Source organism: Podarcis gaigeae (assembly GCF_964106915.1).
Source record: "Podarcis gaigeae genome assembly, chromosome: 15".
NCBI classification, from domain to species: domain Eukaryota; kingdom Metazoa; phylum Chordata; class Lepidosauria; order Squamata; family Lacertidae; genus Podarcis; species Podarcis gaigeae.
The window spans coordinates 21,281,441-21,301,057 of NC_139692.1; the positions used below are offsets into that span (position 1 = coordinate 21,281,441).

At 47.7% G+C, this 19,617-nt stretch overlaps 2 protein-coding genes across 12 annotated transcripts in view; both read right to left on the reverse strand.

Moving 5' to 3' along the window:
* Positions 1-1,907, reverse strand: part of MFRP (membrane frizzled-related protein) — a 28,347-nt gene extending 26,440 nt beyond the window's left edge. The window contains exons 1-2 of one of the 3 annotated variants that reach the window (XM_083714012.1): positions 1,889-1,907; positions 825-1,208 (exon numbers count right to left, since the gene is read on the reverse strand). In XM_083714012.1, the coding sequence (XP_083570138.1) occupies positions 825-959 (135 nt within the window). In that variant the 5' untranslated portion in view covers positions 960-1,208; positions 1,889-1,907. Of the gene's footprint in view, positions 1-824; positions 1,403-1,888 lie in introns of those variants that run through there. The other 2 variants (XM_083714014.1, XM_083714013.1) reach the window with 2 other exon arrangements.
* Positions 1,908-3,573: 1,666 nt separating this feature from the next.
* USP2 (ubiquitin specific peptidase 2) overlaps positions 3,574-19,617 on the reverse strand; it is an 81,395-nt gene continuing 65,351 nt past the window's right edge. For 8 of the 9 annotated variants that reach the window (XM_083714031.1, XM_083714030.1, XM_083714032.1 and 5 more), the window contains 10 exons: positions 15,585-15,708; positions 13,998-14,109; positions 13,036-13,146; positions 12,144-12,208; positions 9,911-10,014; positions 9,691-9,771; positions 9,080-9,158; positions 8,166-8,273; positions 6,608-6,728; positions 3,574-5,927 (listed from right to left, as the gene is read on the reverse strand). In XM_083714031.1, the coding sequence (XP_083570157.1) occupies positions 5,840-5,927; positions 6,608-6,728; positions 8,166-8,273; positions 9,080-9,158; positions 9,691-9,771; positions 9,911-10,014; positions 12,144-12,208; positions 13,036-13,146; positions 13,998-14,109; positions 15,585-15,708 (993 nt within the window). In that variant the 3' untranslated portion in view covers positions 3,574-5,839. Of the gene's footprint in view, positions 5,928-6,607; positions 7,575-7,793; positions 8,274-9,079; positions 9,159-9,690; positions 9,772-9,910; positions 10,015-12,143; positions 12,209-13,035; positions 13,147-13,997; positions 14,110-15,584; positions 15,709-19,617 lie in introns of all 9 variants that reach the window. The other variant, XR_014558244.1, reaches the window with a different exon arrangement.

Below are 19,617 nucleotides of genomic sequence, written 5' to 3' on the forward strand. Positions count from 1 at the left end.
TTGATTCATCTACATCTTGCACAGATTCAAAAGCACAAAGGGGATTTGCTTTTGATCTAAAGATCTAGAAAATAAAAATAAAAATAGAATTTTAGAGTTTGAAAGGATCCTGGAGGTCATCAGTTCCAACTCCCTAGTCCATGCAGGAGCCATAATCTACATTTTCAAAATGGACCTCACAAGCACCAGTGTGCAACACTGCACCTCTTGCACTACACAATGCCTTCGTGCTCATGTGTGTACTCTTTTAGAGACCCAGGTAGTGGGGAGGAGGGGGAACTGAAAGTGGGAAGCAAGGCAGCTTCAACAACTCACGCACTAGCAAAAGCACTCCAAAATATTCGTGAATGGTGAGAACAAGAACACAGAAAAATATAGTGGGTTTTTTTTACTAGGCACAGAGACCAACTCTGTATACCTGAGGGAGCATCTCTACCCCCATCATTCAGCCTGGACACTGAGATCCAGCTCCGAGGGCCTTTTGGTAGTTCCCATGTTGCGAAAAGTGAAGTTACAGGGAACCAGGTAGAGGGCCTTCTCGGTAGTGGCACCCACCCTGTGGAATGCCCTTGCATCAGATGTCAAGGAGATAAAGAACTATACAACTTTTAGAAGACCTCTGAAGGCAGCCCTGTACAGGGAGGTTTTTAATGTGTGAGAGTTTTTGTGTTTTAATATATTGCTGCCCAGAGCGGCTGGGGCACCCTAGTCGGATGGGTGGCAAAAAATTATATATATATGGGTGATGTCCTTGGTAAATAAGACCTATTGGTGTCAATGGCAGTTCCCATAACAGTGATGCCCTGACCTCCCTTTGTACATACCTTGCTCTGTTCCAGCGTTTCCGGCTGGAAGATGACCTCTGTGTAGTCCTTCATGGTTGTGGGAGAAGGCGTGGGAAACGTGGACAGGATCCCTGCCCGTCCTAGGCTGCTGCATCCCCCGACCTCTTGCGGCATCCGGTTCGTGGCTGCACACCAGCTCCCCTTATTTTGGCCTTCTGATATTCACCACATTGGCAAGGAGAAGACAGCAGTGAGGGCTCCCTTCCAGGACCACAGTGGGGACTGTGCCGAAGCCTTGATTTTTCTCACACAGAGCGCCTGACAGGGCACTTGAACCAACGGCGCTTGTCGTAGCCTCCACCACCAGCAAAGACCATTGGCTTCCTGGCAGGCAGGCTCATGGGACAAGAGGCCTGCCAACTCCTGGGTAGTGAAAGAATTTACAAGCATTAAAGTCACCAACCTCCCCCCCGCCCCCACTTCTTAATCCAACTCAGCTGAGGAGGACGAGGTCAGAGGCCCTGGCATGGACAAATGCAGTTTTAAAGGCACAGGATTGCCAAACTCTTTCTCTCTGTCCAAGGCAGCCTGGAACTGAACAGCGAGAGTCTGAAAGGGTCACTACCCAAAAGCAGACACTCTTGCTTTCCCAAACAGCAGCTGTGTTAAAAGTGGCAGCGGTTGTGCTCCGTTCCAGAAGCAGTTGCATCTTGCCATGTACGTTACGGGTGCAAGACACAAGCACAGTTATTGAAGCAGCTGTCTGCTGAGTGCCAGCAGAAAGGACTGAGCACTGGCTTCTTTCTCCTGCTGTTCAGAGGTCTCCACTTTTATTTTCCCCACCGTCTTACTCCTTGGCATCTTGCCTTGCAGTGACCTCTGCAAAGTCCTTTCCAAAACAGCAAAGCCAGAGAGCAACCACTCTGAGCATGCAGTGCTCATTCCCAGCACACTTCCCCCTGGAGATGTCTATCCTCTATCACAGGAATAGACAGAAGGAAGATCAGGATCTGCTGGAAGATCTTTGGGTGACTTGTAGAAGATGGACTTCCAGTTCCTTAACAGCAATGACAACTTGATTTTTGCCAGCTAAATTTGTCTACCGGAAGGAAGGAAGACGAAGAGTGGACTTGCAGATATCTCTCTCGCCTCTCCTATACTCTCCCCAATAACGGCATTACAGCTGGCTTTTGTGGAGTCTCTAGGCCCATTGCTAAGTCGTGTACATTCCAGGACACTCTTAGCGCAAAATCTCTTTACCCTGTTACTAAAGCAGAGGAGAAAGGCGGCATTGTTTGAGCGCTGGGTTGCTGGGGAGGCAAGGAGGGACTTGGGCCTCTCGTAGGCATCGGCAGCCAGAGAAGTGTGTTTTTTGAGGGATTACTCGGCAGCTTTTGTGGTACATTCCCCCCGCGGCCTTAGAAGCAGCCTTGGGGATCTTTCATAACATGGAAAGCGGCACAGTGCGCCACTGAAAGAGATCAGCTGCGCTGCAGGAAAGAGAAGCAGCTCATGGTGACTTGTGGAAGTGAGCCAAGCTACATTTAGCAAAGACAATACAATAGGGTGTCACCAATGTGGTGACCGTGGAGGCTGTGGCGCCCTCAACGTCTTCCCTTGGCACCCACACACCCTGCCCTCTGAGGTGTTGAGGGTAGTTAACTTTTTTCTCCACTAAAAAAGGAGTAAGTTGGAAGCTCTTTCCCACTTGCCAATCTATGAGCTCTTCAAGGCTCAAGACTTATTTTGCTGGATCCAAGTTTTACCCAGACCCCCTGAAAAATCAAAATGTGTACATGCACAGTTTCTCTTTTTGTCTGTTAGAACAGGGACCTGACCAGGGGGAGGGAGAAGTGACCAGACGAGGGTGGCACCTAGGGCACTGCATCTATGGGCCTTAAAATGTTGGCAGCCGCTTCAATACAGCCTCCAGCTGGGTCATTGCCACTAGGTCTGGCTCAAGGAAAGGCAAGACAGCCCACGTCGGAGGTCAGATTTCAGGCTAAACTTGGATCTCATTTATTTATTTTTGGCCTTTTCTGTGTGCAATAAACATGTGAGCCCAGGACCCTGTGGATGATTGTGCTAGCTCTGCACTCCAGAGTAGCATCCACATCTCCCTACACAAGTTCGATAGAGGCTCCCCTCGCACTGCCCCCCCCACGTGCTTACCTTATAGTTAGGTGACATGTTTAGAGAGCTATTATAGTATTACAGTCACCTTACTATATTTTTTATCAACACTGGGGGTGGGTTGCAATTTAGATTCTCTGTCTCAGGCTTCCAAATGTCTTTTAGCCATGCGTTCTACCATCCTTACTTGGAAAATGAGCCAAATTTGCTTGTGTATGAACTCCAAACCGCATTTAAAAATATATATACAGTGGTACCTCGGGTTACACACGCTTCAGGTTACAGACTCCGCCAACCCAGAAATAGTACCTCGGGTTAAGAACTTTGCTTCAGGATAAGAACAGAAATCACACGGCGGCATGGCAGCAGCAGGAGGCCCCATTACCTTAAGTGGTACTTCAGGTTAAGAACAGTTTCAGGTTAAGAACAGTTTCAGGTTAAGTACGGACCTCCGGAACGAATTAAGTACTTAACCCGAGGTACCACTGTATATGGAGAAATGTGCACTTAAATGCTGATGGAGCTACATGTGGATTTCTTTTTTAAAAATCTGATGAAATGTAAAGAACTGAAGCTAAGGCAGAAAGAACAAGTATGCAAGATTCGTCCACCCCGAGTCACCCACGAGTACACAAACATAAAGAATCCACGGAAGTGTTCATCAAGCTACAATTTTTATTTCTGTACAAGTCTCCCTTATGAGTCACAGGAAGTCCCTCCCCTATCATTGCTTACACAGTAAACAAGCCATTAAGTCAAACTGGGGGGAAAAAGCACACACAAAACAACAAGAAAGTCCTCCTCACACGAACCATTTACATCTTGCATTGCCCATCCAGACCCCTCTCCACTTTGGGGCCTTAGCGTCAGCCATCTTGAAATGGAGTGAAAATTGCTACAAGGTTGTTTGTTTTTTTTAAAAAAAAATTAAAAAGGAGCTTCCCTTTGAATGTTATGTGGGGTGTGACTGTGTGCGATCCTGAGGGAGGACTTCATAGGAAAAAGGAAGGGTAAAGGGATTTTCAATGCTACAAGCCATTTGTGGTTTGGCATGGCCAATAATTTCATTCGGTATGCCTGGTTAGGCACCTAATAGTCTGCCTGATTCAATATTGTGGGGTGGGGTGTTAGGTTTCCTCCTTACTTCCCTGACCAAGATTTGTTGCCTTTAAAGGCTTCATGATAGGAGAAACTAAAAATAAAGTGCAAGTCCAACACTCAGACACAACGAAGAGCACACCCCACTGGATTTCTGCCTGTCGTGAAGCTGTTAAAAAAGCCCCTTTGGGTTCCTCTCATGTACATCATATGGGTTGAAACACCTGTGCATGTGTGTGTGCATGTTAGAGAAAGAGTGTGTGAGGAGATAATAAATAAAAGTTTAAATAAGGTTATTGACATCTGTCGGCTGACCAAAGGCTGTTATCCAGTCCTTTGCCTCCTTGTGAGAAACACATTGCTGGCAGGAGAAGCCACTGCCCTCACGCAGCCTGTGCCGGGGGCTTGTTACCTCAGAAAACCAAAAAAACTTAAGCAACCGCGTTCCTGGAAACTCAGCACTATCTTCCCAAAGCATTTCTGAACAGGCCTCACTCTGACCCAGGACAGGAGAGAGGAGAGGGATACACGTGTGTGTTTGCACGTGGGCGTTTTGTGGAGGGGAACTGCAAAGAAAGCATTACACCTCACGCTCCTTCGAAAAGGGCGTTTGTTTTTTGTCCACATAAAAACACCTCACGTTTCACCCGGAAGGTTTTAAGGCACTGTTGTGAGAACAGATAGGTAGGAATCTACCACCCATCGCCCTTTGCTGGAGGCCGTCAAATCCAGCCAGAAGTGCCCCTGGGTTTTATTAGGAAGAAAAGAAAGCTCGTTTCAAAATAAAACAAAAAAAGGAACCAAGAAGCATCCCTCCAAACGAGGGCCGGGAGTGAAGGAAAAGTCACTTGAGGTCCTTGGTTACAGCAGGAAACCAACTCCCGTGCTCCGTGTGGGCTTGCGATGAGCTGCAGAGCTGCCCTCTGCAGTGAGATTGCGTGGCGTGAGCGCACAGTCCTAGGCAGCAGGCATCTCAAGTGGTTAGCCAGTCATTTTGTTCACAGCTTTGGAAGAACGGCCTCCTTTGCCTCACACCTCCAACAGGGTAGACAATACGATGCCAGGAGGTGGGCGGGTGCGGAAACGCCAAGGCTGGGTTCCATAAACGTAGTGCAATTAAACAGTTCCCCGAGGTGCAATGTGGCGCCGTTCCACGGGGAGGAGAGAAAACAGGGGCACCTCCTTCCGTTGCCCAGGTCCAGCGCCCAAGATCCCTTCTCATCACACTTTTGAACCCGGCGAAGGGGGTGCAAGCCGTGGGGGTTGTGTGGATAAAACGGGACAGACAGATTCCTGCCCCATCAAGAGCTGCTGTTCACGGTTTATTATTAAAGCGGGGAAAGGTGGAAATGAAAGAGAGAATCACACACACGGGAAAGGGAGATAGAGAGGCAGGAAGAGAGGGGAAAAAGGAAAACGTTAAAAACCACCCCTGACAACACTAGGGGAGTGATGGAGCTGTGGGGTGCCCCTGGCCCTCCGTTTCCGGCGTTCTCTCCCCGGCGTCCGTGAGGCTGAAGGGCACGCTACTCTTCGATGACAGCCCCGGAGCAGGAGAAAGGCCTTCCCGCAAAAGTCGGCAGCTTTAGTCAATGCTTTATTAGGACTTTCTTTCTCCCCCTTTTTTGTTTGGTTTTGGGTTTTTTTTTAAGAAAAAAAACAACAAAAAAACACCCCGGCTTAAAAAAATCCCTGGAGTCACCATTGTCCTGGGTTCTGTCCCTCCCTCCTTTTTTCCTTTTCTTTTTTGCATCAGAGAGCTGGTGCTCGGCTCTCTTCCTTTTTTCCTCAAGGGTTTGTGGTGGGGGGAGGGCATGTGGAAGCTACATGCGCGAAGACGGGCTGGCCAGCTCGTAGAAAAGCAGGTAGGCGTCGCTGCTCCGGACGTGGCTTGAGGAGAGCGGTGTCACGCTGCAGGGGGAAAGAGGAGAAAGCAGTTAGGGGGCTGAGGTCTGGCACTGGGGTGGGACCCCAGGGAATGTATATAATAAAAGAACGTAAAGGAGGGATCTGCTAGACCAAGGAACATCGAGTCCAGCACCCCGCTTTCCAGTATGGGCAACTCCCTGTTTATTACGTTCCGAGGCACCACACGCTTAAGTGAAATCGCAAAAATTGGGAACACCATTGAGAAAGCCTGCAAATGCCCTCTAAACCCCTGGAAACCCTTGGGAAACCCTTTTAAAAACAAAAACATCTGCCCACCAAACAATCGCATCTCCAGAGGCCTCAAAGGTTGGTGCAAAGGCTCCTGGGATTGCACTTGCAAAGGCTTGTAGGATTGCTAGATGCTACTTTTGCACCGGTTTTTTTTGCCATTTTTGTGCCCCTTTTCATGCGACTTCTGGGTTTCTGGAGATTGCGCATGCGTGCATAGGAAGCATATGCTCTACCACTAAGCATGAATGTCCACCGGTGGTGGGGGCAAGGGAACCATAATGCTCTGATTCCCAGTTTTCAATTTTTTTAAAAAAAGAGAATGTTTCTAGCATTTGTAGAACCTAAGATTTGAGATACAGGCGCTGCTAATCTCCTGTGGGCCCCCATGTGAAAGCTGCAGCCCCCTTCCAATAGAGAAGTCCTAGATATACCGTGAATCATTGAAGGCATGCCACTCTCCGGACACAGGGTTTTTGCAGTAGGCTGTGTAGTGACCTCCCATTGTGGTCCCACTGTGATTGGAGACGGCGTACAGGTTGTAAATAGCATGATCTGCAAGGTGAGAACAAAACAGGCACACACGGCGTCACTTTCATGTTCTGTGCTCTACACATTACTTATCAATGTGTAAAAAGGGGAAGAAACACAGGCATCAGGACTTCATGAACCACATAGGCAAACCCTGGTGAAATTTTACTATAGTCTTATTCAATCACCTCTTTTTTGCTACTCTCAAAATTCTTTTGGTGCTGGCTCGAAATTTCACTTTTGCAGAAGTTTGGTAGGGGGTTAGCTCTTCGCCACCCCTGCATTTTCAATTGGACATACAGAACAGATGAGAGGTGGCTGCGGGGAGCCTACAGCATTGCTTGACAAACTAGCTGTGTTTGCGTTTCTGTGTGTTTGCATGAGATGTTGCCAGTCTTATTGAAACCAGCTGCAAACCCGTTCAATCCTCGTGGCTTCAAGGGATTCTAGGCAGGGTTGTGGCACTGGGGCAGCTGAGCAAAATTAAAAAAAGGTCAACAGCATAATGGATTTATAATGCCCAGATGCTTTTGCGTGGCAGCAGGGAGCAGAAGTGGATGGTGTTATGGGGTGATGGCAATGACCTGACCTCCCTACAGGTGAGCTACTGCAGTTATTGGGAGGGAGAGGGGTCAGGCAGGGAGGCCAGAGAATTGCAAATGCACCAGCAGGAGTACTGGACTGGCTCTTCTGATGCATTTGCACCACGCTGATCTTTCTGTTATCGTGCCCTTTATCCTCCCAATAAGCAACAACGACCCAGCTGTCAGGAGGTTAAATGTTCACTGTCGGCCCATCATTTCATCTGCTGCTAGTGGGGAGCCAAGACTGTTAAACCAGTTTCAAACTAGCTTCATTTTACAGTGGTACCTCGGGTTAAGTACTTAATTCGTTCTGGAGGTCCGTTCTTAACCTGAAACTGTTCTTAACCTGAAGCACCACTTTAACTAATGGGGCCTCCTGCTGCCGCTGGAGCACAATTTCTGTTCTCATCCTGAAGCAAAGTTCTTAACCTGGAGCACTATTTCTGGGTTAGCAGAGTCTGTAACCTGAAGCGTATGTAACCTGAGGTACCACTATATAGTATACATAAAATGCTACTCACTTAGCGCAACAATAAAGATTTGATTTATAGTGTATACAAGAGGACTAAGAACTGCTTTGCTAGAATGGACCAAAGTCTATCTATTCCACACTTCTGCTTTGAACAGCTGCTGTCAAGCCTTCGGATGCTTTCACACAGGGCATGGTGGTGATGGCTATCTTGTTTGTTTGTCTCCAGCATCTGGCACTCCAGAGATGGACTGCCCTTGTATATGGAGGTTCCATTTAGCTGCACTTGATAATGTGAAGTCCTATTGTTGACGCAAGCTTCCCACCTGCAGTGCCCACCTTGCCCCTCTCAGGCTCCTCCCACCAATTCTAGTTCCTGCAAGGAAAAAAAAACAAAAAACCACTCACTGCAGTTTTGGGATGCAAATTCCCTCAGGTCCAAGTCCTTGAGTGGGAAATTAACGAACGTGGTGAGCTTGCTGGATCGCATCCTTGCTTCAGAGAAACGCTTCAGGTCTGGGATAGGAAGTTAAGGAAGAAGAGCAGACGGACTAACAGGACATATATATTATGGGAAAGAAAGGAGGCTATTGGGCAACTTGTCCAACCTGTTTCTCATTGTTGGAGCGAAGGGTCTGGGCTCCCTAGAAGCTCTCTTCTGGAAGCAACCTGCTACCTGTGGAAAATTGGCTACTCCATCAAGCATAATCAGGGCTGTGTGTGTGCCTTACTGTATTTTAAATCAAAGTTCTAACAAAGCTAGATTCTGTGACCTACATGGCCTATTCCCATCAAGTGCATTTGCTTAGTTTTGAATTGATTCCAGTCCTGTTATTCTGAATGCTTAAAAACGTAATGACACATTTTTATCCTGCCCTTGTTCCAAGTTGCTCAGGGTGGTGTACAAGGTTCACTTCCTCTCACAACAACCCTGAGAGGTAGGTTAAGGGGCTGGAGAGAGACTTGCAAAGGTCACACAAGAAGCCTCCCAGCCAACTGGGCATTCGAACCCGGGTGCCCCCATTTGACACATCCAACAAACTGGATTTCAAGATACAGGAAGCAGCACTGGAACTCCATCCCCCTTCACCACCCCAGCTCAAACTTCCTTGCTCATAGTTTGTGGCTAGCATGAGGGCTAGAATCTTGCACATTAAAAGCAAAACATTAAAAGCTGAGATCTTGAGATGCTGAATTCTATGCCCAATACAAAACCCCTGTGTGATGTTATTGCAGAACAGTTGCCCCCACCCCCAGTGATTCACTTGCTGTCTATATGCTCTCTAGAATAAGGACACAGCCACAGGGAAGGCAAAGGATACGCAACACCAAAATCTTTGGGAACCTCTGGATGCTGAATTTTTTCATGCATTTTGTCCTGGCTTTGCAGCGGCAGCAGGTCTGGAAAATAAAGGGAATCCTGATTAGCGGGAAGATATCATTAAAGTGCTGTGTCACAGGGATAAGGCTGGGCTAGCTCCTCTTCCTCTCCCTTCTGGTGGCCAGGGCTCCTACCCCTTGAGGTGGCAGCTGCCTGCATTCCAGTCCACAGGAGTGCAGTAGCACCACTAGGAAATATTATCAATGTTTGGGGACACCAACAGCCACCAAGAGCTAAGGAGAAAGGGAGAGATAAAGAGTAGCAAATGCTGGCTGGATTTGCTTGGAGTAGGAAGTGGGTGGCAGGATTCATTCAGTTTGCCTTTTAAAGAAAACCTACCAAATTTGCACTTCCTTAGCCAGTAAATTAAAAACACAACCCCCCCCCCCAAAGTTGCTGCTCAAAATTCACTCCTCTGAATTTTTGTGATGTAGTTCTCCAACCAAAAATTGTGTACAAAGGTGCATATCATGTACAAACCCATGTAAACTGCTTGCGCAAATGCATATATTGGGAGAAATGCCAACAAAAAAGCACATGAATCTCCCTTACTGGTTTCTCATCTCCGTCTAGGATGTCCTCCTTGGTGAAGAGATACATGCAGTCAATCAAGTTCACCTCCCCGTAGCTCTTCTGCAAAAAGAGGGAAGACACACCAAAGAGGTGGGAGTTAAGAGCGTTCCACCAGAGCTGGCATGCCGGTGATCAGGAAGGGTGTGGGAGACAAAACAGGACCAAGGTGGCCAGGAAGTAATGGAGAGCACATGGTTACCTTAGCAATGGGTAGTGACAGGTCCCAGAAGGGATCGAAGGCTGTTGAGCAGTAGCCACACTCACTGCACGTCAGAGAACTCTTGAGCTGCCCAACAAAGAGATCTGAAGAGGCAAAAAGTTGGGGAAAATGAAGAGCGGGGACAGGCAAGGGAGGGATGGTTCACTGTTGTTGGCTGGACCAATCAGCGAAGGCTATCCAAACACTCAACCTCTTCCCCAAACAAGACTGGCCAACTGGGAGCCTGAATACTACACTTGTCCCAGAATCCCATTCTGCGTGGCACTTGGCATCTCTACCAACCCATCTGCCTTACTCACAGTAGAGGACTGGTATTCTGTGTTGGCCTCTGGGTGGAAACTTGCTAGTCATGTGACAGAGTGAGGCATTGCCTCAGGTGGCAGATGCAAAGGGGTAGGGAGAGCTGTGTGTGTCACAGGGCCTGTTCTGCCCACCTGCCTGCCAAGCTAACCTGCTGCCTTCTGGGAGCGGTAGAGGTCCACGTCCTGTTGCCAGTTCCAAAGTAAGATTTAACTGCTAGCCTGGCAGAGGTACTATCTAGTCCTTCGCCTCAGGCAGAAACTTATCTTGGATCCACCTGGCAGCTAATCTGTGGCTTTCTAGGGAGGTGGAATCCAAATTTATGGGGTTCCATTTTGCACTTCAGATGCCATCCTGGGGAAAGTCTTCTCCCACATGACTCTTAAAGGCTGAGGTTTTGATCCAGCCTCCCCAATTAGCTTTAATGACTCAGAAAGCCTTCTGGGCTCTATGATGGACCATCAAAGCCTTCTCAACTCCTGGGCCTGAATCAGGTCACCTTATCTTTCTATACAAGCTTTGAAATCCAAGGCCTTCTCAAGCTGCTCTGATAAAACAGCCCCACTAAGCCAAATCACTATGGATCAAGATGAAACCGTAAGCCAGCCTTTGTTCTCTGTGTGCAAATTTTAAATAACCACATCAAGGCTCAATTTTGCGCAAAACTGTACTTGAAAGGGCCTCTTAAGGGACAAACTAGATGCTGAGTACAGTTAACCTATCTCACTTTTAGCATTTAAATAGCAAATGTGTGTGTGAGAGAGCGAGTGAGGGTGATAGTTGTGAGATCATTTTTTAAAAAATTGGCACAAATGAAGCTTTCCTCTTAGGCTAAGATTAGCTTCATTGGAATGGAAGAAGGGCAGGTAAATTTATCAACTGCAGTGAAGGTGAAAGGGTTAACTCCACATCCCCTGCTACTTACATGCCAACTCCTATGGCCTGCTATCTAAGGCCACATCTGCACCAGACATTTAAAGCAGCACCATTCATTAATGGTACCAAGAGTTGTTAGGACACCAATTTCTGCCCCAGAGAGCTACAATTCCCAGAATTGTTTAACCATCGACCTCTCCCCCTGGGCAACTCTGGAATTATAGCTCTGCAAGTGGATTAGCAGCCTCCTAACAATGCTCAGAGGGACGTGGGTGGCGCTGTGGGTTAAACCACAGAGCCTAGGACTTGCCGATCAGAAGGTCGGCGGTTTGAATCCCCGCGATGGGGTGAGCTCCCGTTGCTCGGTCCCTGCTCCTGCCAACCTAGCAGTTCAAAAGCACGTGCAAGTAGATAAATAGGTACCGCTCTGGCGCGAAGGTAAACGGTGTTTCCGTACGCTGCTCTGGTTCACCAGAAGCGGCTTAGTCATGCTGGCCACATGACCCAGAAGCTGTACACCGGCTCCCTCGGCCAATAAAGCGAGATGAGCGCCGCAACTCCAGAGTCGGTCATGACTGGACATAATGGTCAGGGGTCCCTTTACCTTTAACAATGCTCAGAACCCTCAAAAAAACTACAGTTCCCAGGATTCTCTGGGGAAGCCAAGACTGCTTAAAGTGGTAGGACGCTGCTTTGAACGCATGGTGCAGAGATGTGGCGTAAGATCTAAAAATAATTAAAAATGTTAACTGAAATCACACAGTGCAATGCTTGATGCTGTGGGGAATGTGCCGAGTCATGGAATGCCAGGACAAGGCACCTGTCTCATTCAGAATTCTGAGCTGAAATCACCACCACCCGTACCTGGGATCCTGATGCCTTCTCCTAACTCCCAGTTCATCCTGTAATGGTTCTGGAGTCTCATGGGCTGCACTTTAAGTCACAGGTGGGGAAACCTTTGGCCCTTCAGATGCTGGGAGCTGCTGCTGGAGGACCACCGGTTCCCCCCTGCCCTGCTCTCCTGGCAAAGACTTACCCCCAATCCGGCTGTCTTCTCTTGCCAGGTATTTCATCCACATCTGCCTGCCCTTTTCATCATCGCTGCAAAAAAGGAGACAGAAAAAGTCTATCCAAGGCTCTTCCAGGGTCAAAGGGAACTCACATGAGAGACTGCAGGGGTGTGTGGAGTGCTGGATTACAACTGGGCAAGCTTAAATCCCTAAAGCTCATGGGGCAACCTTGGGCTAGTCACTCTCACCCTACCCTACGCTACAGGACTGGTGTAAATATACATTTAGGAGGTGTGGGGGCAACTGTGTAGAGTGGTACCTCTGGTTAAGAACTTAATTTGTTCCGGAGGTCTGTTCTTAACATGAAACTGTTCTTAACCTGAGGTACCACTTTAGTTAATGGGGCCTCCTGCTGCAGCCACGCGATTTCTGTTCTCATCCTGAAGCAAAGTTCTTAAGCCGAGGTACTATTTCTGGGTTAGTGGAGTCTGTAACCTGATGCGTCTGTGACCCGAGGTACCACTGTATCTTAAAGTATAATTTTATCCTGCTCTTTGGCAAAAACAAACAAACAAACAGCCAACTGCTCCCAGAGCACTTCACAAGTGTCCATCATAAGACATTCCTTGCCTTCAAGCTTACTATCTAATACGCACGACACAAAAGGGATTGCAATGGAGAAAAGGCAAAGCAAAGCCAGGCACCATATCCTAGTTACAATTTCTCATTTTTCCAATCTGAAGCCACATTTTCCACATCAGTTGGCAGCTTTTATTTTCTTTTAAAAGCCCCTTTCCATGCAGTTTTGATCAATATATACATTTCTGCAAGCAACTTTCCCTAATAATATAATTCATTTTAGGAGCCCACCCCCCTTCTCTGCCTGCTCTTCCCAGTTCACACTCTTCTGCGACTCACGTGAGATGGTCTAGGTTGTCTTGGTTGCCTTTGGGCCGCACCAGCACTCGGTTCACCTCACTGTGGAGCCCATCAAGGAGAAACCGCAGGAACTCCTGTGCGTCTTGCTGGCTGCAAAGAAGAGAAAGGTAAGCGTTAACTAATCCCCATCAGAGCTGCAGGTAAGGTCTTCCAGATAGGATCATGAGAGTTGGAAACCTAAGACCCACTTGGCTTCCTAGTCAGCTTCTGAGACCAAATTCAGGGCAAACAGAAACCTTTTGCAGGAAGAACTGGTGGGTGCAGGCAGGGTTAAATGCCATGGTTCCTAAGGTTGTGATCCTACCTTGCAAACATCCATCCACTGCCTTTCACATCAGCTGACACTAGCTATGCCTGCATTGAAGCAATTCCTATTACGGTAAATGAATCTTACTCTAACTCTGCACCAGGTTATTTTGGGTGGGTGGGCATAAAGGAGCCCAAAGCTTGGTGCAAGCTAAAGGCATATCTGAGGTTGGTTTTTTTTGCAGGTGTATTCTGCAACATGCCATTGACACATTAATACTGCATTAGCCGTCAATTTATACTGGAACGTCTGCACATCATTCCGCTTTATTATTTAATGGTTTCCCCAATGCTTGTACGGCGTTACTGCCACTTGAAAGGGCGGTCCTGCTCTACAGCACAATAAAATGTAGGAACATTGGTGGTAGGTCCCAGGATTTCAGCCAGAAGTGACAGGACACGCACAAATTGGACATGAACCAGGATAGCCGCTTGAAAACCTTTTGCAGGGGCAGACAGTATTGAAAGTGGGATTACGTATAACTACCCTGATACCATCTCATGCACAAAGTATCACAAATGCACAACAAAAGGGACCGGAGGGGCTACATCTGGAGACCACTAATTAATCCACCCCCTGCAACCCAACAAATAATTTTGTCCATTGGAAAACTGCAGGTGGTAACATTTCTTACTTGTAACCAACAAAGCGGGGCGCGTATCTTTGAATCTGGGTCTTGAATTCAGAAGGACTCACGGATTCATTGGGGGATGACGTCCACAATGCCTGGATGAGCTTGGCAAACTCTGGACAGTGGAAGGGAGAAGGTGATTGGGGAGGTGGGGGGCAGAAAGAGAGAAAATACTTGAAGGTTAGGTTTGTCAGGGAAAGGCAATGGCTTTGCCATGGAATCTATTTCACAAAATGTATCTGAAAGACCCTAAAGTCTAGTCTGAATAACTATGCCAACAACAATTTCCCTATGCCAAAACTGGATAGACAATTCCAGCTGGGAGTGTGAAAACAGAGGCAGGTGGTGAATTGGGGGGGGGGGGAACCCCAAGAGGTCATATAATATGGATAAGTGGTTCCCAAGTTGTGCAGTACTATAGTTGCAATTATATGGCGAGACAGTGTGATGTAGTGGTTAGAGAGCTGGGAGACCAGGGTTCAAATTCCCACTTGACCATGAACTTGATTGGGTGACCTTGGGCTGCCTCTCTCAGCCCAGCCTACCTCGCAGGATGGTTGTGGGGATTAAATGGAGAGCGAGGGAGCTCTTTGGAGAAAAAGGCTGGGATATAAATGCAATATATTATAAATGTTTAGGCTGCCTCCGGTCTATTTTGTGGAAGAGAATCACATGCACGCTGGAAATTTAGGTTTGCACAATTAAAGTGGATTAAAATGGCCTCTCTCTCTCTCTTGCTCAAGTATAACGAATTCACTTTGCAAAAAAAGGATCAGACTGCTGTTTGGAAGGTGAGAGGGGAAACTGCGAGATGAACAAATGACTCATGGGAAGATGTATAAAACCCTACAAACAAATCAGGATGGATGTGGGACAAAGGCTCATTGCAATATACCACCCATAATCCCGCAAACAAATTAGAGTGAATGCGTAATACATCAGGATATAGTCTAACCTCTGTGTAAGCTTTGTGCAAGTAAATCAAGATGACTGGCCAGTGAACAGGTTATCTGGGAGGAGCCCATAGATAAATAGAGGTCCAACTATTGGTCTACTGAGCTCACTACTGCCTACTCTGGCTGGCAGCAGCTCTCCTGGGTCTCAGATGGAGATCTCACATTAGCGAGAGATGCACCCCCTGTCAGATGCCTGGCTGTCCACCCCCATTTTGGCACTCCTGGGAAGGCAGGAAATGCATTCAGGAGACTCATCAAGTCCACCACACATGACTGGAGTTTATCTCCTGCTGCAGAGGAGACAGAACAATGAAGAGGGTAAAACTGAAACCCAGAAAAGCCATTTAGCGTTTCATCAGAGATCCTTATTGTTGTATTTCTGTATCGTTTTGAGGCTCGCTTCTCTTTTTGCTCAGCTGCGGAGGAAGCACTGAATTTCCTTCTGCCTCAAAAACCAACCCACCCTTCTCGGGGGGGCCCTTAAAGTCATATCTGCCCCTGGCAAAGACCCTGGTCTGAAACCTCTGGGGAGAGAGCAGCTGCCAGTCAGTGTTGACAATATGGAGCCAAGCGGACCAAGGGCCTAATTGGTATAAGGCTGCTTGCCCTGTGTGTGAAATGTCACGGTCCTTACCAGCCATGAGGGCCATCTGCATGCGGCTTTTGTTGTTCAGGTCGTGGACGTACTGGTTCTGCAAGCAGTAATCTCGGAGCTCTTTGGTGTTGCTCAGACACTGCAGGATTGAGTTCATAAAACACTACAGGAGGCAAACAAATGAACATGCATGAAGTGTAAGGACAGACAAAATAGGTCAACTTTCTTTTCCTAATTTCAAATTCAGTTGGCCACAGTTCTGCAACAGATCGTGACCCCGCCATCCAAATATCATAAATATCTGTCCACGTTTTAGTGCCCATTCGTCCTAATGTGCGCATTCTGGTATGCAATTTTGCCTACTATACACATATTTGCAAGCGATTTTCCGTACTAAGAACTTTATTTAGGTATGTAAAACATTTATACATCTTGCCGTTCATCACCAAGAGCTCTGTTAGGTGGCTAACAGAAACGAAACCATAAATTAAACCTTTTTAACGTATCACTTGCAATTTTACAAGCCAAAGCACCAAAACAGAAGGCAGGAACTGGCATAATCCAGCAGCAGTAAGAACCGTAAGAAAATACAAGAGAATGTTAGAATCAGGTCAGTAAAGGAACCCCAGCCATTTGCAGTCTAAATGCCTTCCGAAAAGGGAAAGGATTCTTTTTTTAAAAAAAAATATATAAATATACAAAAAAGGCCATTAAAGAGATGGTGGGAGTGATGAGCTTGCTTCCCTCAGGAGAGAGTTCCCAAGCATAGACAATGTATGTCTTATTATTGCTAAAGCTCCCTTAGGGCCAGGGTCCTTTAATGGCTGAAAAGTATACTACAAATAATTTCATAGAATTCTCTGGAGTCTTTTTTTTTTTTGCAATGTGTGTGTCTTTCAACCAAGATTCCTCCTTCTGGGGAAAGGGGATACAAATCTGCATTGCTTTTAAATGCAAATAGTGGGTGAAGCTGAGCTGGTCGTTAACCGTTAACCGGACTGATAACTTAATTCTTCCTCCCTTCACCTGCTGTGATCCTGGCTAATAAAAACCCTCTTCTGCAGGTGCTGGGAAAGAAAGCTATCATCTGTCCTAGTGGGTGGATTCTCTCTCCTGCTCCCAGTTTAGCAAACAGCAGCTTCAGAGGAGGTGTCCCCCTCCCCCAGGACTGCAGCAGGGGGGAAAGGGTTAAAACTCCCCTCCATGTCTGCTGTGATTCTGTTAGCAGTCAGCCTTGCCCCTCTGCCCCTGTCCTCTACCACCACCACCCTCCCTGAGTTTGAGGCCAGCACCAAAATCTGTATAAGTCCACCTGTACTAAGATATCTGTGATCACATCCACACCATACTGTACATTAAAAGCACATGGCTTCCCCCAAAGACTCCTGGGAATAATAGTTTCTTAAGGGTGCTATAACCTTCAGAGGGGTAAACTACAGATCCCAGTATTCTCTGTTCAAGTGTCATAAATGTTCTGTGTGCATAGCGTGTGGGTGTCTGAGATGGCAAGGCTGTGGAATAAATAAAAAAATAATCCATGTAAGACAGGCCCTTATATTTCCAAATGGGCCTTAACAGTTATCACTTTACCTAAATGTGACTAGGCATCTGATAGTGTGGCGGCTGCATTTTTAATGTTTTCTTTCTAGTTTTATCAACGGGGAACATTTTCAAAAACGCATTTATTGTCATTTGACGTTGCGCTTTCATACATTATGTGAACTGCCTTGAGAAAAGAATGTTCTTCCTGAAAGGCTCAGGTGTGGAAACCTATCGGATGGGCAAACCTCAGCTGCTCAGGCCCAAACTAGGCCTTGTGAGGTTAAGTGCTCCTCCAAATTCAACATGTAGGTGTTTGCGCCTGCACTTAAAAACAACTCTAAACAAGCATTGCATGTTAAACCTAAAAGAGCATTGAATTTCATGAGTTTGGGCCTGAGCGGTTGAGGCTTGGTGGGGTGGGAGGGTGACACACTTCCTGAGACAGTTGCAAAAAGGCCCTTCAGAAGGGCAGGGGATTCCCACCACAGCAAAGGGGAACTGAGGGACAAACAGCGGTGGAAAGAGCTGTCAAAATTTCCTGCGTTGGCGGGGTACCCACCCACCGGGCACAGAGAAGTGCCACACCACTAATTCAGCCGTGACCGCCGGGCTGCACTGGCTCAGCTGGCATTGTGTGCGCACGACTTTCCCACATACTATGTTCTCATTACAGTGCTAGAGGCAATGTGGCCTCTGAACGCCTGTTACTGGGGCTCACGTGTTGGGAACAGCGCTATTGCACTCAGACCCTGCTTACAATATGATAATCTTTATTGTCATTATCCCATACAGAACAACGAAATTGGAAAAATCTACATCAGACATTCAAAAAACAACAAGCCTGCTATCCCAGCTATCCCACCCTGGTTAGCCCTCTGATAAAAAGGTAAAGGGACCCCTGACCATTAGGTCCAGTCGTGGCCCACTCTGGGGTTGTGGCGCTCATCTCGCTTTATTGGCCGAGGGAGCCGGCGTACAGCTTCCGGGTCATGTGGCCAGCATGACCAAGCCACTTCTGGCGAACCACAGCAGCGCACGGAAACATTGTTTACCTTCCTGCCAGAGCGGTACCTATTTATCTACTTGCACTTGACATGCTTTCGAACTGCTAGGTGGGCAGGAGCTGAGACCGAGCAACGGGAGCTCACCCCATTGCGGGGATTCGAACCGTCGACCTTTTGATCGGCAAGTCCTAGGCTCTGTGGTTTAACCCACAGCGCCACCCACGTCCCTTTAAAACTCTGATACCCCATAATTAAATACAATATACTCCCATAGAGACTACCTTACACTGCGTTTAAAACCAAAATTGCATTCGGATAGAAACTGTTTCTCAGGCGGCTAGTCCTAGTCTTTATAACCCTGTACCTTCTTCCAGAAGGCAGAAGCTGAAAGAGATCATTTCCAGGGTGCGCACTATCCTGCACTATCTCTGCAGCTTTCTTATGGCACCTTGCAGGCTGTCCCTTAGAGCATCTGGTTGGCCATTGTGAGAACAGGATTCTGGACTAGATGGGCCACTGGCCGGATCTAGCAGGCTCTTCTTACATTTTGTGTGTGTGCACACATGCAGTGCCTAGACAGCTCAGTTGGTTAGAGGGTGGCGCTGATAATACCAAGGTTGCTGCAGGTTCGATCCCCGTGTGGGAACAGCTGCATATTCCTGCATTGCAGGGTTTGGCTTAGGTGATTCTCACAGTCCCTTTCCAACTCTACAATTCTATGAGTCTATACACAAGGGTGTATAGTCTATACAGCGCGGGTGGCGCTGTGGGTTAAACCACAGGGCCTAGGGCTTGCCGATCAGAAGGTCGGCGGTTCGAATCCCTGCGATGGGGTGAGCTCCCGTTGCTCGGTCCCTGCTCCTGCCAACCTAGCAGTTTGAAAGCACGTCAAAGTGCAAGTAGATAAATAGGTACCGTTCCGGCGGGAAGGTAAATGGCATTTCTGTGCGCTGCTCTGGTTCGCCAGAAGCGGCTTAGCCATGCTGGCCACATGACCTGGAAGCTGTACGCCAGCTCCCTCGGCCAATAAAGCGAGATGAGCACCGCAGCCCCAGAGTCGGTCATGACTGGACCTAATGGTCAGGGGTCCCTTTACCCTTTATACACAAGGAAGCGGCATGCGAATCACAATGGCAGTAATTATGCCATACAAACTAGCGCATGCATGCTATCACCCTGGGGCTCCAGGAGCCTGATGTGCGAGGACTGAGAGGTAGCTGCATGGGGTGCGGTCATGCCACGCTCTCCCTGCAAGGCGAGCCAAGCAGTGTGAATTTGGCAAGGAGGTAGCAGCAGCAGCAGTGCCCAGCAATGAGACCAGGGTGATCTCTGTGCTTGACCAGCCCAGAGACTGAGTTTAACCTTGCGCTGCTTTATAAATTGTTCATTTCAGAGAGCTTTGGTTCGGACTTGCGATTCAGAGGCTCAGCTATAGGAATCGGAAAGCTCTCCCTTTGAATCTTGCTTCCGCCGCGATCTCACTACGAGGTGGGCTTCAACAAGCTACTCTAGCTCTGCCTCTGTCC